Source organism: Nannobrachium achirus (assembly GCF_963921795.1).
Source record: "Nannobrachium achirus genome assembly, chromosome: 6".
Taxonomy (NCBI): domain Eukaryota; kingdom Metazoa; phylum Chordata; class Actinopteri; order Myctophiformes; family Myctophidae; genus Nannobrachium; species Nannobrachium achirus.
This window is the reverse complement of record NC_137815.1, coordinates 35,029,557-35,051,669: the sequence shown is the minus strand read 5'-3', so window position 1 is coordinate 35,051,669 and position 22,113 is coordinate 35,029,557. Positions and strand designations below refer to the sequence as shown.

Below are 22,113 nucleotides of genomic sequence, written 5' to 3'. Positions count from 1 at the left end.
AAAGGTTGAATGACTGTTTGTTTGCCTTTTTTATTTTTTTTAACCACATTATCCTTGACATCCCTATTGTGGGCAAACTTAAAAGAAAATAGCTAAATGACCACAGTGGAGCATGTGACATGGGTGAAGCATCTCTGTTCGTGACATCAGCTGTGGTGATGTCGGTCTCTGCGAGTCAGCATACTTTCTATGGCCTTAGTCTCGTGTGACGTTAGTCTCTGTTGGTACTGCATACATAGGGACATAGGGACATATCACATAGGGACACAGGGACATATCACATAGGGACATAGGGACATATCACATAGGGACATAGGGGGCTCTATTTTGATTGTCTTATAAGTACCAGCTCTTATGCCTTAACTTAAAGGCCTGTCCATAATGTCTCCGACCACTCTTCGTCAGAAAGGTCTGGTTCAAGGTCCGGTTCAAGGTCCGGTTCAATTACAAAATGAGGTCACTCGCATCTTTTGAAAAGCATTACCCTGAATTAGAGTTCGGAAAGCTGCACGTCGGAAAGTTGCAACTCTGCAAGGAAAGGTTCGGTGCTCAGAGACAGTATGGACATGCCTTTAAGTTAAGGCATAAGAGCTGGTACTTAAGACAATCAAAATAGAGCCCGGGGACATACACACAAAGTCAAACGTAGGAGCGGTTAGCACCGATCAAAAAAGGAGACATTTAATTTCAACCTGTGTGTCCGCGACCCAAACATGGGTGGGAAACAGTGCCGTATAAGATAGATCTTAATATTGAAGTAAAGCAAGAACATGCCTGATAACCTGATCATATACTGTATATATACCCTTCATATTCCAGGTGGCCAACCTGCTGCGGCTCTTCCAGATCCCCCAGATCAGCTACGCCTCCACCAGCGCCAAGCTCAGCGACAAGACGCGCTACGACTACTTCGCCCGCACCGTTCCCCCCGACTTCTACCAGGCCAAGGCCATGGCGGAGATCCTGCGCTACTTCAACTGGACCTATGTGTCCACCGTGGCGTCGGAGGGCGACTACGGCGAGACGGGCATCGATGCCTTCCAGCAGGAGGCGCGCGCCCGCCACATCTGCATCGCCACGTCCGCCAAGGTGAGCATTTGGGTCATCAGCACAATTGCCACCCAAAATGACGTTTTTTCTATCGATTACTCACCCCATGGAGACATGAATTGTCTCCATAGGGAACAAAGCAGGCTCTTTGTGTCTCCTTAGGGAACCACTGCTGGTCATCAAATTATTTGCTTAGGAATGCGACAAAAAAAAAATGTATATATCCTTGAATTCAAGTCTCAATGGGGTGAGTGAGTAATCAATAGAAGATAAGTTATTTGTGGGGTAAACTATCCCTTTAATCTCAAATTCACTTTGCACATGTAGTCCCCAACTCGTTGTTTTTACAGTTTTTTTCAGATTTATCTGATTCATCTTGCGAGATGTTTTATAATTTAATTATAATTCACATAAGCGTTTTTTGTATGCAACCATTCATTTATTAACCACTTTAAACGTGGCATCCCTATTTTGGTAATGTCATTATATGCGAACAACATTTTCTCTTTTCGCCCCCCAAACAAATAGCGAAAATAGTTGATCTATAAGCTCTCCACACATCGCTTGGCGATGCGTGGAGGGCTTGTAGATCCATAATTTTTACTATTTTAGAAGTCCATTCATTATTTTCCCTACTTTTATTGTTGCGATTTTGTTTTCTTTGTTATAATATCCACATTATATATTTTTTTGTTCTGTTTTTTCATCTGTATGACATGTCCATTAATGATTTATTTGTAAGAGATACGTTTATTCTACTTTGATATAATTTGATCCTATGAATGTACAAACATTCCCGGAGAATGCTCAAGCCCATGTAGTGTTTTTTTTTTTTATTCTCCTTCACATTTCTACTGAATCTTTGTATAATAGTTTTTTTAATTCCCTTGTAAGTGAAACAAAAAAATAAGTGGAAATGTATTTTTTGCCACCCCCTATTAATTTCTCTCTGAAACCACGCCTCTGAATTAGGTTAGCCGCTCCATGAGCCGCTGGAGCTACGAGAACGTGATCCGCTCGCTGCAGCAGAAGTCCAACGCCAGGGTGGTCATCCTGTTCACGCGCAGCGAGGACGCCCGCGAGCTGCTGGTGGCGGCCAACCGCATGAACGTGTCTTTCACCTGGGTGGCCAGCGATGGCTGGGGGGCGCAAGAGAGCGTGGTGCGGGGCAGCGAGGCTGTGGCGGACGGCGCCTTCACCATCGAGCTGGCCTCGTACCCGCTGCCCCACTTCAACGACTACTTCACCGGCCTGCACCCGTACAACAACACGCGCAACCCCTGGTTCAGGTACAGCCCCCCCCCCCCCCTGCTGAACCTTCGCTAAAAACCCCTCCAGGACCGCCTCACAGCTAGAAGGTCCTGGGTTTGATTCCCACCGGGGGACGCTGTGGGCACTGGTGGGCGTTTTCTCTCCTCCACGTCATCAGCGCCCACACCCTAGGTGGGGTTGGCAAACCTTTCTGTGTGAAGTGGAGTTTGCATGTTCTCCCCAGTTTGCATGTTCTACCATCTCAAAAAACATGCTGTAATCCTGGTCTCAATAATGCCTCCCCTTGGTCAGCCGGTGCACCTGGTGGAGGGGAAAGGAACTGGTTGGAATAATGTGTTCCTTCCACGTCCAACACGTCCAACTAGGGAAGCTGAAGAAGCGGCCTGCTGCCTGCTCACTCCTCATGTACTGAAGGAAGCATGAGCTCAGTTCTGGGCCCTATCCCCAGGTTGGCAGAGGGAGAGTAGCGCCCAGGATTACAGTTTAGGCAATTGGCACTGGGTGAAAAATGGCTTACAAAATCGTGGGATTAAAAAAAAAATAACTAAAATGTGGAATGAACTGCCCATTGCTATTAGAACTGCAGACTCACTCCCTAGCTTTTGCCTCTTCAGACTCACCTCTTCAGACTCCATCTTAGCCCATAGCACTTGTCTACCCTCAATGACCACACATGTCATTTAGATAGCATTTTCTACAGTATAGACCGATGTCAGGTAATTTTCGACTTGGCATCCTATCGTACATCGAAGCTATAGTGTGTATAGCTTCGATGTACAGATTATTTATGTTTTTGATTGTTTTGACTTTTATTTAAGGTTCTCGGTCTACCTACATTTTAGATTACTATTTCGATGCATTTGATGTATTAATGTTGATGTATTGATTTATTACCATGTGCTGCATGTCCTTGCTTATTGTAAATGGCTCTGGATTAAGAGCGTCTGCTAAATGCCTAAATTGTAATTATTGTTCAGGGAGTTCTGGGAGAACCAGTTTCAGTGCAGCCTCCACGAGCTGAGCTGCGGCAGGCACTCGCTGCGGGAGGTGCCGTTCGAGCCCGAGTCCAAGATCATGTTCGTGGTGAACGCCGTCTACGCCATGGCCACGGCCCTGCACAACATGAGGCAGGCCCTGTGTCCCAACTCCACCAGGGTCTGCGAGGCGCTCAAGCCGGGCAACGGCCGCAAGTTTTACAGGGACTACATTCTCAAGGTCAAGTTTGATGGTGAGTAAAATGCAGGGCTGTCATTTGGGGATGACAATTGCCACCCCCTAGTGTTCACAACTTCACCTGAATTTTAACCATAAAATTCAAAACAATTGGAAAAAAATGGAACGATGCAGAGAAGATTAGCATGGTGCCATGCTAAAATTGGAACGATACAGAAAAGATTAGCATGGTGCCATGGTATCTTTTCTGTATCGTTCCAATTTTAGCCCAAAAACAGCGCCCCGTTGCCAACAAAGGGCATTTTGGTATTGCATCTGAAATGGCTTGGAATTAGAGACAGACAGAAGATGACATTTCAATATCTGAGTGGACCAATATTTATATAAAATATATATTTTTAAAAGTAAAACTTTAACCACTTTCAACGTGGCGTCCCTATTTTGGGAATGTCATTATAGGTGAACATTTTCAAACATTTTCTCTTTTCGCCCCCAAACAAATAGTGAAAATAGCTGATCTATAAGCTCTCAACATGTCGCTTGGGGACGCATTGAGAGCACAATTTTTGCTATTTTAGAAATGGTGCTGGTAACATATTTTTTGCCACCCCCTATGTCTTTCTGGGTGGCAGTGGCTCAGGGGTAGAGAAACCACCAGTAGAACACGGAGGGTTCCCAAAAGGTTCCCAGTTCGATCCCGGGCTCTCCCAGTGTTAGTGTCGAAGAGTCCTTGAGCAAGACTCTGAAACCCTAGTTGCTCCCGGTGAGCAGGTTGTTGGTGCCTTTTCTTTTATTAGTCACAATGAACAACAAGTACTAGTCACATTTGAGATGCAGCACAACAAGTAGGTCGGGAGTGGCTTATTGTCGGTATCAGCCGGTAACACGCGGGAGTCTGTCCCCGTTACAATGCGCTAGACCCCTGGGAGATGGACTGCTGAGGTGGAGCGCCACACCTACCATCAGCTCCCAGTATTTGCCGCACGACTTGCCAAGCCGTGCTACTCATACGCTGAGTTGGCGGTGCCCGGAATCGAACCCATGACCTTGCGGTACAAAGGCGAGAGCTCTACCGACTGAGCTACCCGGCACAGGTACAGTTAGACACAGGGACGTGCTGGGCCCCTGATTCAGCCCGGGAAAAAGAGTTGGAGAGGCCCTCATTGCGCGCTATAGAGAGATCTATAGCGCTGCTGCTACTCAAAGATTTGCCATTTCAGATCATGACAAGTGACAAGCCAGTGGGGCCAATTATATATTTCGTTGTTGTTGGGTGGAAACCTTGTATGTCCAAAACCGTTTGTTTTGTATTTATCATTTAAAAAATTATTTAAACTAGTGAAAACAGCCGATCTACAAGCACACAACGCCTCGCAGTGTGAGGCGTTGTGTGCTTGTAGATCTGCTGTTTTCACTACTTTTGTGCAAACAGTTTAATTTTTACTTTTGTGCAAACAGTTTAATTTTTTCCTAATGGCCGGGCCTGGACCGGCCGAGAATGAAGTGGCCGTTCGGGAGTTGTCCGCTTTTCCCAATGGCCTGCACGTCCCTGGTTAGACATCCTGCCCAACAGGAACATCCCAAATAACTAAGCCAATAGAAATAAGGCCTTTTACAGTCTTGTTTACGTTGGAAGTCCTTGGCACTCAATTTACAGACATGGCAACAGTAACAAAACAATATTCATGCATTTAAAGGTGATACACCATGAAATTTCACTTTTCCTATTTTAAAACCTTTTTTTGGGGTCCCACTAGCACCTTCTATCCTCACAAAGTCCCATTTCTGACCGTTGTGTCTTTCTCTGGTTTTGAGAAGGCGAAGGTTAAAAGTATCCCTCCCACGGGTTCTCAAAACAGGCTGTCCAGATTTGCTGCCGATTGTGACGTCATCTGCCGATTGTGACGTCATCACAAAAAACAAAAAAAAAATCAAAAACATTTTTTTTTCAAAAAGAGGGGGGGGGGGGGGGGGGTGGCGCAGTTCAGGCCAAAGGTGGTACTGCAGCTGAAATGCTCTGAGAGCCATTCAAAAATGAGAGAGGCTCTCTATTCAGGAGTGGTAATTTAGCCTCAAACCTTTTGAAAAACGTTTTTGGGACATAAACAATATGACATAAATACTTTTTAAATGCATGGTGTATCACCTTTAATACAAGAAATGAATAAAACACTATAATGTTCAGCGCAGGGGAAAGGAGGGGGGGTGTTTGGTAAGGGGGGGAGGGGGGGCTCACTTCTCACCTGTCTTATGGGTGAAAGTGATAACTACCTTCGCCTCTGGCCTCCTGAAAGGTCTTTTCAGGGCCGTTTTGAAGGAGGCCAGCGAGTTACTTGTTTTAAGGGAAATAGTCAAGGAATTCCACACTTGAATGGCAGTGTTGTAAAAGGAGAATTTTCCCATATTTGTGCTATGGATTTGTATTATCAGATCGTTGTGTGTGCTCCCTCTAGTGTTGTAGCTGTGGGTGTAGCTAACTTTTTGGAGGTGTTTGGTTGAGGGCAGATTTGCATTGACTATTTTGAAAGTCAGTCCCATTTTTAGTTGTTTAACCCTGTCTTCTACTTTGAGCCATATCCTTGGCTCGCAAAATGTCTGGGATAAAGGTGGGTCGAATCAATTTGTTTTGGGAGGTTTGGAGCTTAGTTTTCAGTGGCATTTTAATGTTTGAGTACCAGGAGGTGCAGGCATAGTCGTATTGGGGCTGAATGATGGCCCCAGCAAGAGTAGTCCTGAGGGCTCTTTTGTTGACAAAATAGGACATTCTACCCAGGAATCTTGCATGGTTTCCTCTGCCATCGGTGTACTGCATGCATGAATGTGTGTGTGAATGGGTGAATGTAATGCACAATCTCTGTAAAGCGCCTTGGATAAAGGCGGCTATATAAATGCACCGTTTACCATTTTCTAAAATTACGCCTCTGAGTAAATGTTGCCGAGTATACATAGGGCTGAAAATCGAAATGGTCATTTCAGCAGCTTCTTTAGATTCATGATGTGTTTTTCCATGTATGTTCACTATAAATAAACCCCCTGTATGATATCTTGCCAAGTGCCCTGGCTGCGTGCACGCTGACAGATTTGATTATATCAATTTAGATTCGTTGTACCAATTCATTTAAATGTGGAAGCAGCGGAAAGACCACGATGTTTTCACATCACAGTGACGATAATAAGACCTAGTTATGATTCAATTTGCAACGATGAAACAACTGCCATAGAGCTTCTTCACGCTTGGAGGCTCATTTTGTCACGCATCTCGACTCGAGTGTGAAATAAATATGGGAGGGTTCCTCCAACTGAGCATCGCACAGAAAGATAACGCAGGGCAACATCTTTAAAATAATGGTCATTGATATGCTATTGCATAAACCAGTGGTTCTCAACCTGTGGGTCGGGACCCCTAGGGGAGGGTCCCCAAATTATTTTGAGGGGTCCCCAGATGATTAACTTAATGTGCAACATTGCTTTCTCACTCAACAATAAACAAACCAGTATAAAGTTTAAGTGTATATAGAGGGTATCTGCACATTTCTAAAGTGAGTCAGAAAATGTTAAAATAACCGATCTACATGCTCACAACGCCTTGCATGGCGTGGTGAGCATGTAGATCTGCTATTTTCACAATAGAACCGTGTAATACAAAATGTAACTCTTAGTGCTTGTAGGGTGGTTAAACTATGATTAATTTGGGGGTGGTGCCTGAAAAGGTTGAGAACCACTGGCTTAAACCACAACAAATGATTCTCAACACTTACCATAACATTTATAAATATGTATTATGCATATGAATGGTCTCACTTGTCGTGTAGTATAATATAGACCTAATTAATTAAAAGTGCTGACAGGTTGTACATACTTGGTGTACACAAACCAGGGACTGCTCTGCAGTGAAAATGTAAAGTTAGATCAGCATCAACACAATGAAATGATGTAATTTATAATAATATCTAAAATCTGTTTATTTCAGCCCCAAGTTTATTTTTGTATTTTTGAATGTTTTAGATAACATGAACAGTTACCATTTGAACAACTTTCCAAATGTATCTGTGAAATCCTCATTCCAGGGTAAATAAATTGAAACTGGGATCACCCTTTCTGGCTTCAATTATGTAGATCCACAATATGCACCTGCGTCCCTCTCTTTCCCTCGCGCACAGTCAACGTTCAATCTGGGGCAAGAGGAATAGATTGTCAGGAGAGGCTTATGTCACTTTGTCACATGATCTAATAAACGAGGTCCATTCAGAAATGTGGCCTGACCAGTAGCTCATGGTCCACATAACCTAACACACAGGGTTTCCCAAACGGTTTGGGTCGCAGACCAATTTTTTTGGGTCGCGACTAAATGTCTCCTTTTTCTAGCCTCGCAACAGCCAGACTTTCCCAGGGGAGAGTCTGGGAGTTGTCCATAGACAACGCATTACGCAATGACGTAGTTACTTACTTTGACTGACAGGTCCAGTCAGTAGCCACCACCAGCGCATCAAAACATCGTCGGCAGAACAGCAAATACGTCTTTTCCAGACAGAAATTCCAGGTGCAAACTGTTGTTCGTTTTTAGGTTATGAGATGCCGTTGATTTCAGATAAAACTTCGCTTAATGCAGCTTTTATTTGCGATTTGTGAACTCGCGTTGGACATGGGGTCCGCCATGTTTGTTTACAAAATGCGAGAGCTGTAGCAGCCGCTCGACCAATCAGGAGCGCTGTGAGGCGGGTCGCTCCAAATGCAGCCATTTGATTGGAAATTAGAAACCCAAGTTCTAATAAAGAGGCTCGATGGGAGGGACACCAGACCGAGAAAGGAAGCACATTGGTGATGACGTAGCTCGGGATGGCCTGCGAGGCTATCTACATTTAAAAAATATGTATATATTATTTCAAAAGATTTTGAAAAGTTTAAACAAAATGATCATAACTTTTCATCAATTAACTCATTTACTGCTATTAAAAAGTCGTCCTATGTAGTTTTCTGCCATGATGTCCTTAACTTTTAACGTGAGTGCGTGCGTGACCAATGCTTTCGAAAACAACAGTCCTCGATATTCCATTATGAACATGCCTGCACAGTGCACTGAGCAGTCAGCCAGCGTTTAAATAGCAAAGGATTACTAATCTGGTTAACAGTTTGTAGGAGAAAGAAAACACAAAAAAAAACCACACCAGAGAGTAGAAATAGTGGCACTCAAAAAAAGGAAAGAAGAAGGGGAAAAAAATTATTATTGTGCTAATTCACTAAACTACACTAACATGCTTTGCCTTTATCACAGCTGATAAAAACTTCATGCCGAAACGCGTGAAGTAGCACATTATTACTAATGTGAAGCCTGACCTAAAAGTCTTGCATTTTAATTTTGGAGTTCTGCTATTTCCACTCATGTGGTTTTGATGTTGTTGTTGTTACATAGTATCGAGAGCACCCACAGCCTCGGAGGCAAACATTTTTGTCTTACATAATTGCACTGAATGAATCCATTCACCGTAAGATGACCCTGTTCCTCTCTCTCTCCCTTTCTCTTTCCCGTCCTCGTCGTGTCTTCAGCGCCCTTCCGGCCGGCAGACACCGAGAACATGGTCACCTTCGACGCGTTCGGAGACAGCCTCGGCCGCTACAACATCTTCCACTACCACAAGGAGGGCCGGCGCTACGTGTACCGCAAGGTGGGCTACTGGGCCCAGAACCTGACCCTCAGCACCCACCTGATCCCCTGGCCCGGCCACGTGGCGCCCACCTCCCAGTGCAGCGACCCCTGCCGCAAGAACGAGGTGAAGAGCATGCAGCCGGGGGACGTGTGCTGCTGGATCTGCATCCCCTGCCAGTCCTACCAGTACCTGCAGGACGAGTTCACCTGCGCCGACTGCAGCTTCGGCCAGTGGCCCCTGGCCAACCTGACGGGCTGCTACGACCTGCCGGAGGAGTACATCCGCTGGGAGGACGCCTGGGCCATCGGGCCCGTCACCATCTCCTGCCTGGGCATGATGTGCACACTCTTCATCATCGGCCTCTTCCTCAAGCACAACGAGACGCCCGTGGTGAAGGCCAGCGGGCGCGAGCTCTCCTACATCCTGCTGATGGGCGTGCTGATGTGCTACTGCATGACGTTCATATACATCGCCAAGCCGTCCACGGTGGTGTGCACGCTGCGCAGGCTGGGCCTGGGCACCTCCTTCGCCGTGTGCTACTCGGCCCTGCTGACCAAGACCAACCGCATCGCCCGCATCTTCAGCGGGGTCAAGGACGGCGCCCAGCGGCCTCGCTTCATCAGCCCGGCCTCCCAGGTGGCCATCTGCGGCGCTCTGATCTCCTGCCAGCTGGTGGTGGTGGTGGTGTGGCTCCTGGTGGAGACCCCCGGGGTCCGGAAGGAGGTGAGCCCCGAGAGGAGAGACGTGGTCACCCTCAAGTGCAACAGCAAAGACTCCAGCATGCTCTTGTCCCTCACCTACAACTGTGTGCTCATCATCCTCTGCACCGTCTACGCCTTCAAGACTCGCAAGTGCCCGGAAAACTTCAACGAGGCCAAGTTCATAGGGTTCACCATGTACACCACCTGCATCATCTGGCTGGCCTTCCAGCCCATCTTTTATGTCACGGCCAGCGACTACAGGGTAAGTCATCAGGTTCAGGGGCATCAGGAGATGGCAATTGCCACCCCCTAGTGTTCACATTTAACCTCAAATTCATTTTCATTCATTTATTTATGCATAATGTCCCCAACTCTGAACTGCATTAGCAGATTAATCTGATGCCCATACATCTACATGTGACATGTGGTATAATTTAGAATTAGAAAAGCCTTTTCATCGTTTAATGCAACCATTACTTTCAACGTGGCGTCCCTATTTTGGGAATGCCATTATAGGCATATCAAACACATGCTCTTTTCGCCCCTAACAAATAGTGAAAATAGTTTATCTACAAGCTCTCAACGCGTCGCCAATTTCTTTTTTTTTACACCCCCTATTTCTTTCTGAAATTACGCTCTGAGCAGGTTGCTGAGATGGGTTTTGATTAAATGAATGACAAACAAATAGTTGAGTCATTTCCGGACAGCACATAGTGTAGCGCCATCTGATTGCTAATGAGTAAGCCATCAGCATCATCAGAGGAAAACATGATGACGCAATGTGAAAAGGGTAATTTTAGCTTGGGAATAGGATTTCATGCATCCTTGCAGCACGAATACACAAGTTCTATGAATGTTTTCTACATTACCTTCACATTGAGGTGACATAAATAATGTGAATCTGAAAAGATTCAAGAGGAAATCTTTAGCATGTGAGACAGAGACAATGACAACACAAGGTGCTCTTGAAGAAAAGGTGTTCAATATCAGCAAAACTTGCATGAGACCCTCTTGCATGTAGCAGCTGGGTCCATTGGGTAAAATTTGTATCAGAGTTAAATGAACCGGCTTTATTCCACTTTAGTGTGTTATAAAAAAGATGAACTACGCCTTTACAAAAGAGCATCATCCAAGACAACTGATTTTCATCAGAAAAATATAAAAAATAGTTTCTTAAAGTGTCTAAGAGGCGTGAAGAAGGGGGGGGGGCGTGCGGCAAGGGAGAGAGAGAAAGAGAGAGAGAGAGAGAGAGAGAGAGAGAGAGAGAGAGAGAGAGAGAGAGAGAGAGAGAGAGAGAGAGAGAACTCCCCTGACTCAATGACAGAAAACCCATTCTGGTTTTCTCTCTAGAGAGAGAAAACCAGAATGGACAGGGCATGATAGGAACTGAATGTCCCGCTGTGGTGTCCCTGTGCATAACTGTGTGGAGTGGAGTGTGAAAGAGTTCCAGCTGTGTCCTCCCTGTGTCCTGGGACCATGGCGTGGCTCCCAGGGACCCTCATACCTCCACCTCCAGGCCCTGAGGAGGTGGAGGTCGGGGGAAACGGACAGCCATGTGTTTACGGGCTCATCAGACGGACACAAAACTTCACTTTGACATTATGAATAATTACTGGTGTAACTGAATTGGCCAAAGCGTCAAAAAAACGTTTTGGAGAGTGGCTATACTGGCAAGGAGAGACAGTCTCCTTGCCAGTGGTGGAAAGTAACTTACTCAACTACTGTACTTACTGTAAGTCAAATTTGTAGGTATTTTTTTTACTTTACTGGAGTAATTTTCTGTATGCTACTTTCACTTCTACTCCACTACATCTCAGAGGCAAATATTGTACTTTTACTCCACTACAGTTATTTGAAAGCTTTAGTTAATAGTTTGGCTACTTTGTAGATTTTGTTTATTATTACAAAACATACATTAACAACTTCAATCCTACAATATATACATTTCGGCCATTTAAGAATAGCCGAGCTTGTAGGTCTGCAATTTACATTTGAAACCTTTTTGACTTTTGAGTGCCGATGTGTAACCGATTTTCTTTATACATTTGAAAACTTGTGAAATGTGACATTCTGCATAATGAGTTCTTTCTAGTTTGGCATTTTAAGTACATTTTGATACCAATAGCCTACTTTTGTACTTCTACTCAAGTACCCATGTTCTACTTCTACCTGTAACAGGCTGTTTCTACTATACATTGCATGTATTGATACTTTTACTTAAGTAAAACATTTGAGTACTTTTTACACCACTGCTTATAGCTAGTTGCACTCTGGTGTCATGTGCCGAAAATAGCAGACGTTCAATGTGTTGCACTGCAACACACTGTGCGCTTGTAGATCTGACACTGTATTCTGACCAAGAATACATCAGGCATCTCTTGTGAACAAGGGTTCATATCATAAGAATTTAGTCAACTAAATCTACAGTTGATTTTGTCGACAAAAATGTATTTTGGCGGTCCTTGATGGTGTTGCAATGCCTGATTTTACACCTGGTTGCATGCTGAAAATTGCCGATCTACAATCTCACAATGTGTCGCAGCACGACACATTGTGAACTTGTAGATCTGCTATTTTCAGAGAGCAACACTCGATCACAACCAAAAATAAAATGACTTGTCTTCTAGTTCTACTGGATCTCTTCTCCACTGGACTGGTCTAGTTTTTATTTGTTGACAAAATTGTCAATATATTTAGTCATAGTTTTAGTCATCATAGCTTAGTTTATATTTAGTTTTAATCTAGGAAATCAACACTGTTGTGTTCCCTATAGTTTTACCCTTGTTCAGATGCTCTTGTTGAAGCTTTGATATGTTGCAGGGCTCCTACCTGCATGCCAAGTAGCCAGATACAAATTTGACTGTGTGGTCTTTCATGAAATGTTAAAGCAAACTAAATAGCATCCACTGAGCCATGAATAACACGTTTGATTGCAACATGAAATATTGAGGATATCCTGCGTCCCCGGGGGGAGGCGGGGCTCTCCTCGTGGATGCCAGGGCTGCATAGCACGGCCATCTCATCTCAACAGCAAACAGAGCTGATTAAACAGCCGCTGCCTGCCGCTATATAACATTCCCCGCCTGCACCCCTGTGAAAACACTGCCGGGTAACATATGTGGGGGTAACAAATATCATCAGTAATCTTTACAACAGCAGCACATCAACATAATGAGTTTCTCTCTATGAAAGTAAAAATCCCACCGGTGTGAAGTGAACGGAGCTGCTGCTGCTGCTGATGATAGACCCACATGACGTCACAGGCAGGGGTGTCACACCAAATTCTGGGCCCTGGGTACAAGGATTCACTACGGGCCCCCCATGAATGTTCTTCATATAGGGGGAGGGTTTAACCCATTTAGACTGGGAACGTATTATTACGCTTCATTTTGTAGTATACTATTGAAAAATAGCAGATATACAAGAACACTGCGAGCTTGTAGATCTGCTATTTTAAAAAATCATGAAAATTTGTGCAAGTCTAAACCTATGTTTCTATGTCAGTGGTGCTCAAACCTTTTCATGTGAAGGACCCCCCCAATCTCAAAATATTTAGTTCCAAGGCATCCCCCAGAAGCAAAATCTTAGTACCTGAAGAAACGCTAAGTACAGCATGATGATGTATGTATGATGATGATGATGACGTATAGATACAGTATACGCTCATCATTATACTGTCCAATGAGAAAAGGGACATACAGATAGGGACATAGGGACACCAGTATTTGATACAATGTAAAAAAACACTGCATAATATACACATGATTATACACACAAAGTCACATATTGGAGCGGCTAGTACCGCTCAAAAAGAGGAATAAAAAGAAACATGACATTGACTTGTCAATGTGATTTCATGTCAGCAGAACATTGCACTCTCACTCCCAGCACCCTATCTCATCTATACAATGGAGTATCCCTGTTATGGCTTTACCTGTTACCTGCTATCTAACCACTTTGTGTCCTTGTGGCACAGAAGGCCTTCACAGAGCGCCTCCACTTCTCACCGTCAGCTGCTGCAGTCCTCACTTCAGACCATGGTTTCCATCCTGCTTATGTTCTTTCTTTCCCAGCGGTATATATACGCCTCCAGTTGGTCTTTGGTCACCTTTTCTCCTTTTCCCTTCTGGTGCCCCCATGTCATCATTGCTATGTTGCAGTCATTGTTGTGGTCCTGCCGTAGTATGTGTCCAGTCATCTTCCATCTTTTACTTCTACTCCACTACGTCTCAGAGGCAAATATTGCACTTTTACTCCACTACAGTTATTTGAAAGCTTTAGTTAATAGTTTGGTTACTTTGTATATTTTGTTTATTATTACATACATTAACCACTTGAATCCTACAATATATACATTTCGGCCATTTAAGAATAGCCGATCTACAAGCTCAGTGTGAGCTTGTAGGTCTGCAATTTACATTTTTACATTTGAAACCTTTTTAACTTTTGAATTTTTCAGAGTGCCGATTTTTTTATACATTTGAAAACTTGTGAAATGTGACATTCCTCGCTCAGCGGCTTCGTCTCAGCTCTTTCTAGCAGGTCTTCAGTTCTGACGTGATTTTGCCAATGTATACGGAGGGGACGGGATCACCACCTTATCGTGGTGGGCTGGTTTGTGCGTCTCCATGACACCTAGAGCTATGTCGGCAGGAGTATTGTACTCCTGGCAGGTCAGGGTCACCCACGCCGAACAGGTCAAAGGGTTGAGACCAGACAAAGACTGATCCCACTGACCCTCCAGTTTGGGGGTTGATAACCCGCTCCCGGGAAGAAAAAGAAAACACATTATTACAGAAACCAGAAGCAGTTATGGCTTTGTCATCCTTTATTGAGCACAACATCCTTCCAGTCGGCAGCTCTATAGCACGAAGCAACAACCAATAAGTAAGCAGGCGTATAGCCGTGACAGATATTATTTGTTAACAATTTAAATCATTGTGTGAGTTGAGTGAGATTGGGGATGCCATACGTTCTTATTGTAGGATGAATTATTAAAAGCAAAATGCTTGGTAAATTGGGTTAATGTGGGAGGAAACAAAGCCACAGGTTACCTCCTCGCCATGTCCTTATTAAAAATTCATAAAATCACTTAACTGGTCTGTAACAGCAGTTTTCCAGTGAGTCTGTAAAACCCAAGGAGTCCAAATCTAAAGCACAAAGCTCTTACAATAAACATTCACACAGTGGCCATTTTGCTCTTACTGTATATCATACAATAAAAGGGAGCTTAAGTTATTGTATCCCCTGTTCTCTTGAGGAATAATACTATGAACCTGTTTTTGAGTTTTGTTGTACGCCCAGGGTCACATATTGGCCACTGGACACATTGGACACTTCTTCACACTATAGGTGTGATTTTGTTTTAACCCTTTAACTGAAGTTGTCTGGGTTCAGGGTTGAAGGTTGCAGTTTAGTATGTGAAATGGCACATGCTGACTCCGTCTGGACGTGTACACTTTTTTACGGTCTATGGGTTTGTCGCATATCACTGTAATGTCAGGAACCACGTCCTAACATAATGGGTTTGCCACTCTGACATCATGCTCTGACATCACTGTGATGTCAGGGGAACCACACTAACAGAATCCATTTCATGCCCATATATGGGGTTCCCTGATGTCATCAATATTAAGCCCATATCTAACAGGACTTCATATAGGAATGCCCATATATGGAGGTCACATACAACAATAACAGAATCCATATATGGCCAAGACAGATGGTATACTGTATGTACAGTATTATGTCAGATGTCATAGGACTTTCACATAACAAATAACTGAGTAGGCCTAAGCATGTTTGGGCTCTCACAGCATATCTCCATATACAGTACATGGATCTCCATATATGGGTACCAGGGGTCTCCATATATGGGTAACTGGTCTGATATACATCACTGGCCAGATGGCCAAGACATGGCGCATTGCTTGTCGCCCTGAGGCATCTTACTAGTATATTGTTGATCATGTGTGCGAGATTATAGTGGCAACTATGACCACCCTTCGCTGTCTGTGGAGCATAGCATCTGATAAGTATATGCCACATACAGTAGGCATATCAGGAAGTTGCCAAGTGTGTTGTATTAGCATGTTTGCACTATTCAAACAACTTGATTGTACCTGTGTAGCATGTGTGCCGTTCTGTGCTGCTCTCTTGTTGACCTTTATCAATGTGGAACTTTGAGCTATGAGAAGCAGTATTTAGTTTGTTCATGAACTTTTCATCCACACTGCACAGGAGAATATAGCCTATGCAATTTTACCAGAGCCCTGTTAGTATTACCTGCTTCCACCTCTCACAACGAGGACGTAGGGTTGTATTTCTTTTTCGTTGGGCGCCTGGTGGCTGGTCACCAGGAGCGCATACCATATGGTCCTTATAGGGTCGAGAGGCCCTTTACTGTATGTCATCATGATATGTGCTCTGCTCTTATTTCGGTGAGCCACACCAATTGCCCTTTTTATCTTTTAAATAGATTTTTTCTTCCTATACACACTGCAGAGTTGTCTTGGGGAGGGGTTTTAGCCTATAATGAGAATCTTCTCCCATCCACATAATTTCCTTTCCCAGATGGCAGGATGTTTTTTTCCCCCCAATACACTGCACATTTACCGTATATAAAATGTACAATTATTTATATATATATATATATATATATATATATATATATATATATATATATATATATATATATATACACACCGGTATATATATATATATATATATATATATATTATTACATTCATTGTAATTGATTGACCACTGGTCCTGACATCACCAGGCCCCCTGTCACAATTTTTAAAGCACCTTGATTTTACGCCCTCTCCTCCGTAATCTTTTGAGTGTTCCGATCCTCTTTTTCAAGGCCCCTCTGTCATATTGGATTCATAGCACCCATGCATGTCATGGGCATTGGCCTACCTAAACCTTTGCATTTCTTCCCAATTTCAGTATACAAGGCTTCTCAGTAATGTCTCAGACCTGTACTCTGCAAACTGTGAAGCTTGAACTCACTGAACTCATTTCGAGCGCATCCCCCGCCTCCGCGCCGCAGTATCATATTATCAAAGTAACTAGCTAATGGCATTGAAGATATGTATTGATGATCTCACAAAAGATAACGTACGCGCGCAAGCGCAAGCAGAACGCTTATAGTTTTAGTTTTCATTTCAATTCTGGAAGAAACATTTCTCTCTCCCCCCTCGATTGCTCCCTCTCTCCCGTTGACTGCCAGTGCTTTCATGCCCTCATATTCGTGCATCATGGATTGCTAAATGAAGGAAAATGAAAAGACCTTTCCGACCACAAAATCCTCGACATCTTGCATGATTGTGGTTGAACACAGAAGCACTACATCTGCAGTTCAGGGATGATGATATTTCCATGACCTCGAAGAATTGCTGTCTGTGCACTTCTTCTGGTGTTTGGAAGTTGTGTGGAGGATCACCTCCATCGTCAAATCGGCCAGGTGGAAACAAAAGAACTATAGGCCTGTATTCGCATACCAATGGGAGCGCTCCCCCCCAAATAGAATGGATGCCCACGGGAGCGCGTGCCACCAATGAGCGAACTGGCTCAACCGGTTGTGGACAGCCAATGCCATGATAATGTAAATTTCGACTCTGCAGCCGATGGGGACTGGGGATTTAGGGCCAGGTGCTGTAACGATGCGCCACCCCCTATGGCGGCGTGTATGCACACACACACACACGCACGCACGCACGCACGCACGCACGCACGCACGCACGCACGCACACACACACACACACACACACACACACACACACACACACACACACACATCTGGGACTTGTAGATTGGACATTGAATTCAGTGCACATCTTATCTTATCCTTTGTGTTCTGCATTCTAATCATAAGTCTGGTTGACAAGACTATAGTACTTGTCCGACTTATAACTCTGTAGACCATAACATAGAGTTGTGACAGTTAGGACTATGGTAGCCATGCTCCACACCCTGTCCTACACAACCCTTTTCACTTCAGACATCTGGAGGAATCTTTCTGCAAAGGCAGATTGCTTGTCTTCTGCTCTTCCTAAGCAACATCTCGTGAATTATTAAAAACCACTCAACAGCTCATTCTTATGCAGTACTGTCCTCATCTCGGTTCTATTCAAAAGCCATCTCTGATTTAAGAACAGAACGTGTGGCCGATGCATGCGTGGCGTTGCTAAGCCTATGCAAAACCTTTACCATCATTATCTTACCCTGTCTCTAGGGGGTGCTACAAGCTACCATGTGTCCCATGAAGAAAGAAAGATTCAAGATTGTTTGAAGGACCATTATAAAGAAGTTATGTTTTGTAAAAAAGAAAAACACAGACAGACGGACAGGGGCGAAAACAGAATCTCCACCTCCTGGCCGCCCGCCTAGCCTGGTAAACCATCCCAGTAGCGTGAATTCACATTAGGGCCCTGAGCGCAGACATTTGAGATTGGCTCTTCCACTTTTTGGTTTCTGCAAAACGCCCACCCAGTGCTTGGTGCCAGTCAGGCCGGTGACCGGTCTGCAGAATGGACACATGATAATGTGAAATTTCAATAATAAGCCTGCATAAAACATGTGTGTCCACTCACTGTCCAATACTACTCAGTGCCAACCTCATGTTAATGCCATCATTAGCATTCAAAGGAATAGCAGGAACCTGCCGTGTCTTGCCAAAATGGGACGTTTGGAAAATGCACCTGCCACCCATCATGCAATGCATGGGTTATACATCTACTGCATTTATCTGAGAATAGCAATAACAAAGCGGGGGTGTATTTGAAAATAAAAGGCCAGACATGGGGGCACACCATAGCAGGTGTGTGGGCGGATTCAATTAAATAAGGACTGGCAATCGACTGTCAGTCAAATAAATAAACAGCTCATTTACACCTCTCTGAGGGGCCACGCAATCCTATCTGATCACTTCCTCTTTTACTTTGCACCTTATCTTGCTTATTTCTGTAAATAAAAGAAAGAAAGATAAAGGCCTTTCCCCCGTAATGAGCTGTTACAGAGCTCTAAATATAAGCTCATTCTAGTGTAAACATTCATACTGACTAATGCTTCATGCAAATGTAATGACATCTGTGAAATCTAACACCTACGCAATATAAACAAGATCGATAGATAGATAGATAGATAGATAGATAGATAGATAGATAGATAGATAGATAGATAGATAGATAGATAGATAGATAAAAACGAGAGGGGGAAGAAAATATATAGAACAGGCTACCAGTCATATAGTTCGAGAGGTACTGTATCATATAGCTCTGTAGTTCTCTCAACCAGTGGTCCAGGGTCCAGTCCAGTGTCCTAATACTGTACATCAATATCAACATCAGTACTCAAATGCATAGAAATAGTAATCTAAGAAAATATGTGGGTAGACCAAGCACCTATTCAGTAAAAACCTTTTTAAATAGAAAAAAGAAACATAAAACATGCTATCTAAATTACATTTATGGTCATTGAGGGTAGGCAAGTGCTACGGGCTAAGGTGGAGACCACTGCGGCAGTTTAAACCTCTCCAGGTGCATACCACATATAGGCTCTGATGCCTGACAGTGCGTCACAGGTCACATCCTGTTTCCTGTCTACCTATACTGTACTATCAATAAAGGCAAACCCCCCCGCAAAAAATATTGTAAAAAAAAAAAAACAAGCTCAAAACGAGTTGCGAGATTTTCTATTTTTGATACTTTTGTGTAATGCTTTTGTTTTGTGTAATAATCAAGTAGGGCATTCATTTACAGAAGAAGAAAAAAAAGTTCATGAAGGTGCATCGGGCGAGGTGAGTAATCTTTACATCTTTTCTTTTGGTTCACCCTCCAGGTGCAGACGACCACCATGTGTATCTCTGTCAGTCTGAGTGGCTCCGTGGTGCTGGGCTGCCTCTTCACCCCCAAGGTCCACATCATTCTGTTCCAGCCCCAGAAAAACGTCAGCACGCTCCGAGTGGCCACCACTCGCTTCAGTGTCAACACCGGCCCTGGCTCCAGTTTCTCTCAAGGTACCCAACTTGTAAACATTTCCGGGGTCATCGCCATGCTAGCTAGGTGGACATTTTTGCCATTTTTTTTTTTTTTGCCACGGACACACAAAACGAGTGGACAATAATGTTAACAACTTACCAGAAACACATAAAGAGCTTGCCCTGAATGACCATAACAGGTCTGTAACTCTGAGAGGGTAAAATGGAACCAAATGGACCCATACACTCTCTCAGTTATGGTGGTCCTTGGCTGGAAATAAAATATTTAAGAACCACTAGTGGAATCATAATGTGTCATACATAGTGCCATAGTAAATCAGTGTCATACATATTCTGAAGAAAACCTGGAGACTTCAATTCAGTAATTGGGTATTATGATCAAAATAAGAACCTGATAATGGTGTGTAAAAAAGAAAATCTAAAATTTGCCACGGACAAGACCAAGTATTTGCCACGGACACGTATGTCCATGTACGGACATATTGATGGCATCTGAAACATTTCCATCATTATTATTGCATTAGCATTCACCTACTGTATGTATGGGGCTGTTCAACAGGTTTCTAACACTTCCAAGATTAGGAATTCAGTTTCCACTCACACCACACGTAACAAAATGTATTTCCTCAAAGTATTGTGAGTTGTCCAGTAAACAGTATTAATTTTGACAGCACATTTAGTTTTATAGTCATAGTCTTTGGAATAAAATTAAATGTAGTTTCAGTCATATTTTAGTAATCTGAAATGTTTTAGTTTGAGTCTAGTTTTTGGTTGACTATATCAGAAGACTTAGTCGACTGTATTTTGTTGGAAAATTGCAGATCTGTGCATGCTTGAGAGTTCAAAATGATTTTAATTTTACACTCTCAAGAGTTATATTATTGTTAAACATCTGCATTACTTAATTTACAAAAAAAAGTCTAAAAATTTAGACAATGTAGAAGAATTGTTATTCTGATACAGAATACAGAATGCAATTGTGGACAAAATCTTATCCAATGATAACAAATATAACAAAAATGAAGTTTTGGGTCTGAGTGGATAAAACAAATGGTGGTCCGTGGCTCAAATGCAGAATAAATAACGGACTTTTTTTTTTTTTGTTGCAGCATCAGCCTCAGCCTCAGTTGTTCCAACAGTGTGCAATGGACGAGAAGTCGTGGATTCCACAACGTCCTCCTTGTGAAGATCTGAAGAGTTCCTCTGGGTTCCTCTACCAAGCATTCTAAACAGAGTTATACTGTATAATCACTAGTCCAGAATCAGGTGTATCTGATATTAAAAGAGGTCACACAGAACATCATCCTGATTTTGTTGTCCTCTATAAGTGCTGTGAGTACAAATGTCCTGATTCTTTCTTCTTTCTTTGACTAGTAGAAAAGAGATGCCAATGAAGTTCCATAATAGCCCGTTTTTTAATTAAAGATTCTAATTGCGACATGGAGTAAATTATAGTAAATCTGTTAAATGTAATATATTCCGGATGTTTTTAATGTAGATTTGGTGAACCAGTTTGTGCTTTCTTGTAATTTATGTAAATAAAGAAATGTGATTTTTATTAATATCAAAATGAGCGGGCCTATTGACTATTTTGTTAAGAACCTGTGCACTCTGCAGAAACCAGTAATCTATGTGAACAAAAATCTGATTCTAAGCCGCAATATCTAAACTGATGTTATTTCTGTTTAATAACAGGATATTTTAAACAATCCTTTGTGGATAAGGAAAGCTGTTGATATTAACATGCTTGTTACGTTGAGACTAATCTCTTAAATTGTAGCCTACTTCATACAATGATATGCTAGATGCTAGACTGCTGGAGTAAACAACTTATTCCTGATATTAAACATGGTCTTAGAGGACAATATTAGTTTTGCGAGAGACAATGAAGTTCACATTCAAATTGGCACTTGTACTGTACTATTAAGTAGTCTAAATATTGGCACATTACAGAAGGTAGATTAAGTATTTTCCTAAATATGTATCAGATGTCTAATATCTCAAGATTGCAAATTAAACAACACCCGGCGAGGATAGACATCTACTAATACTGGATAAAATTCACTAAAGCTCAAGCTGTCCCAAGAATCCAAAAGAATATCAGCTTCTAAAATATTTCGATTTGTGGCCCAACACTGCCATCTACTGTCTAAACTGGGTGGTCTTATTCTACATGGTGAAAAGAAGTTCATTTTCGCCATAGACTTTTACAAAAATATTTATAACAATGGACCAATCCCCAATCACATACACACCCATTGTAACT

The 22,113-nt window shown here is 43.0% G+C and overlaps 1 protein-coding gene across 3 annotated transcripts in view; it reads left to right on the top strand.

Moving 5' to 3' along the window:
• grm2a (glutamate receptor, metabotropic 2a) overlaps positions 1-21,033 on the top strand; it is a gene marked incomplete at its 3' end in the record, with an annotated part of 45,669 nt that extends 24,636 nt beyond the window's left edge. The window contains exons 2-7 of one of the 3 annotated variants that reach the window (XM_080727770.1): positions 820-1,089; positions 2,023-2,339; positions 3,300-3,550; positions 9,040-10,103; positions 19,688-19,865; positions 20,957-21,033. In XM_080727770.1, coding sequence (XP_080583896.1) covers positions 820-1,089; positions 2,023-2,339; positions 3,300-3,550; positions 9,040-10,103; positions 19,688-19,865; positions 20,957-21,033 — 2,157 coding nt within the window. The remainder of the gene's footprint in view (positions 1-819; positions 1,090-2,022; positions 2,340-3,299; positions 3,551-9,039; positions 10,104-19,687; positions 19,866-20,956) is intronic. The other 2 variants (XM_080727772.1, XM_080727771.1) reach the window with 2 other exon arrangements.
• Between the last annotated feature and the right edge of the window lie 1,080 nt (positions 21,034-22,113).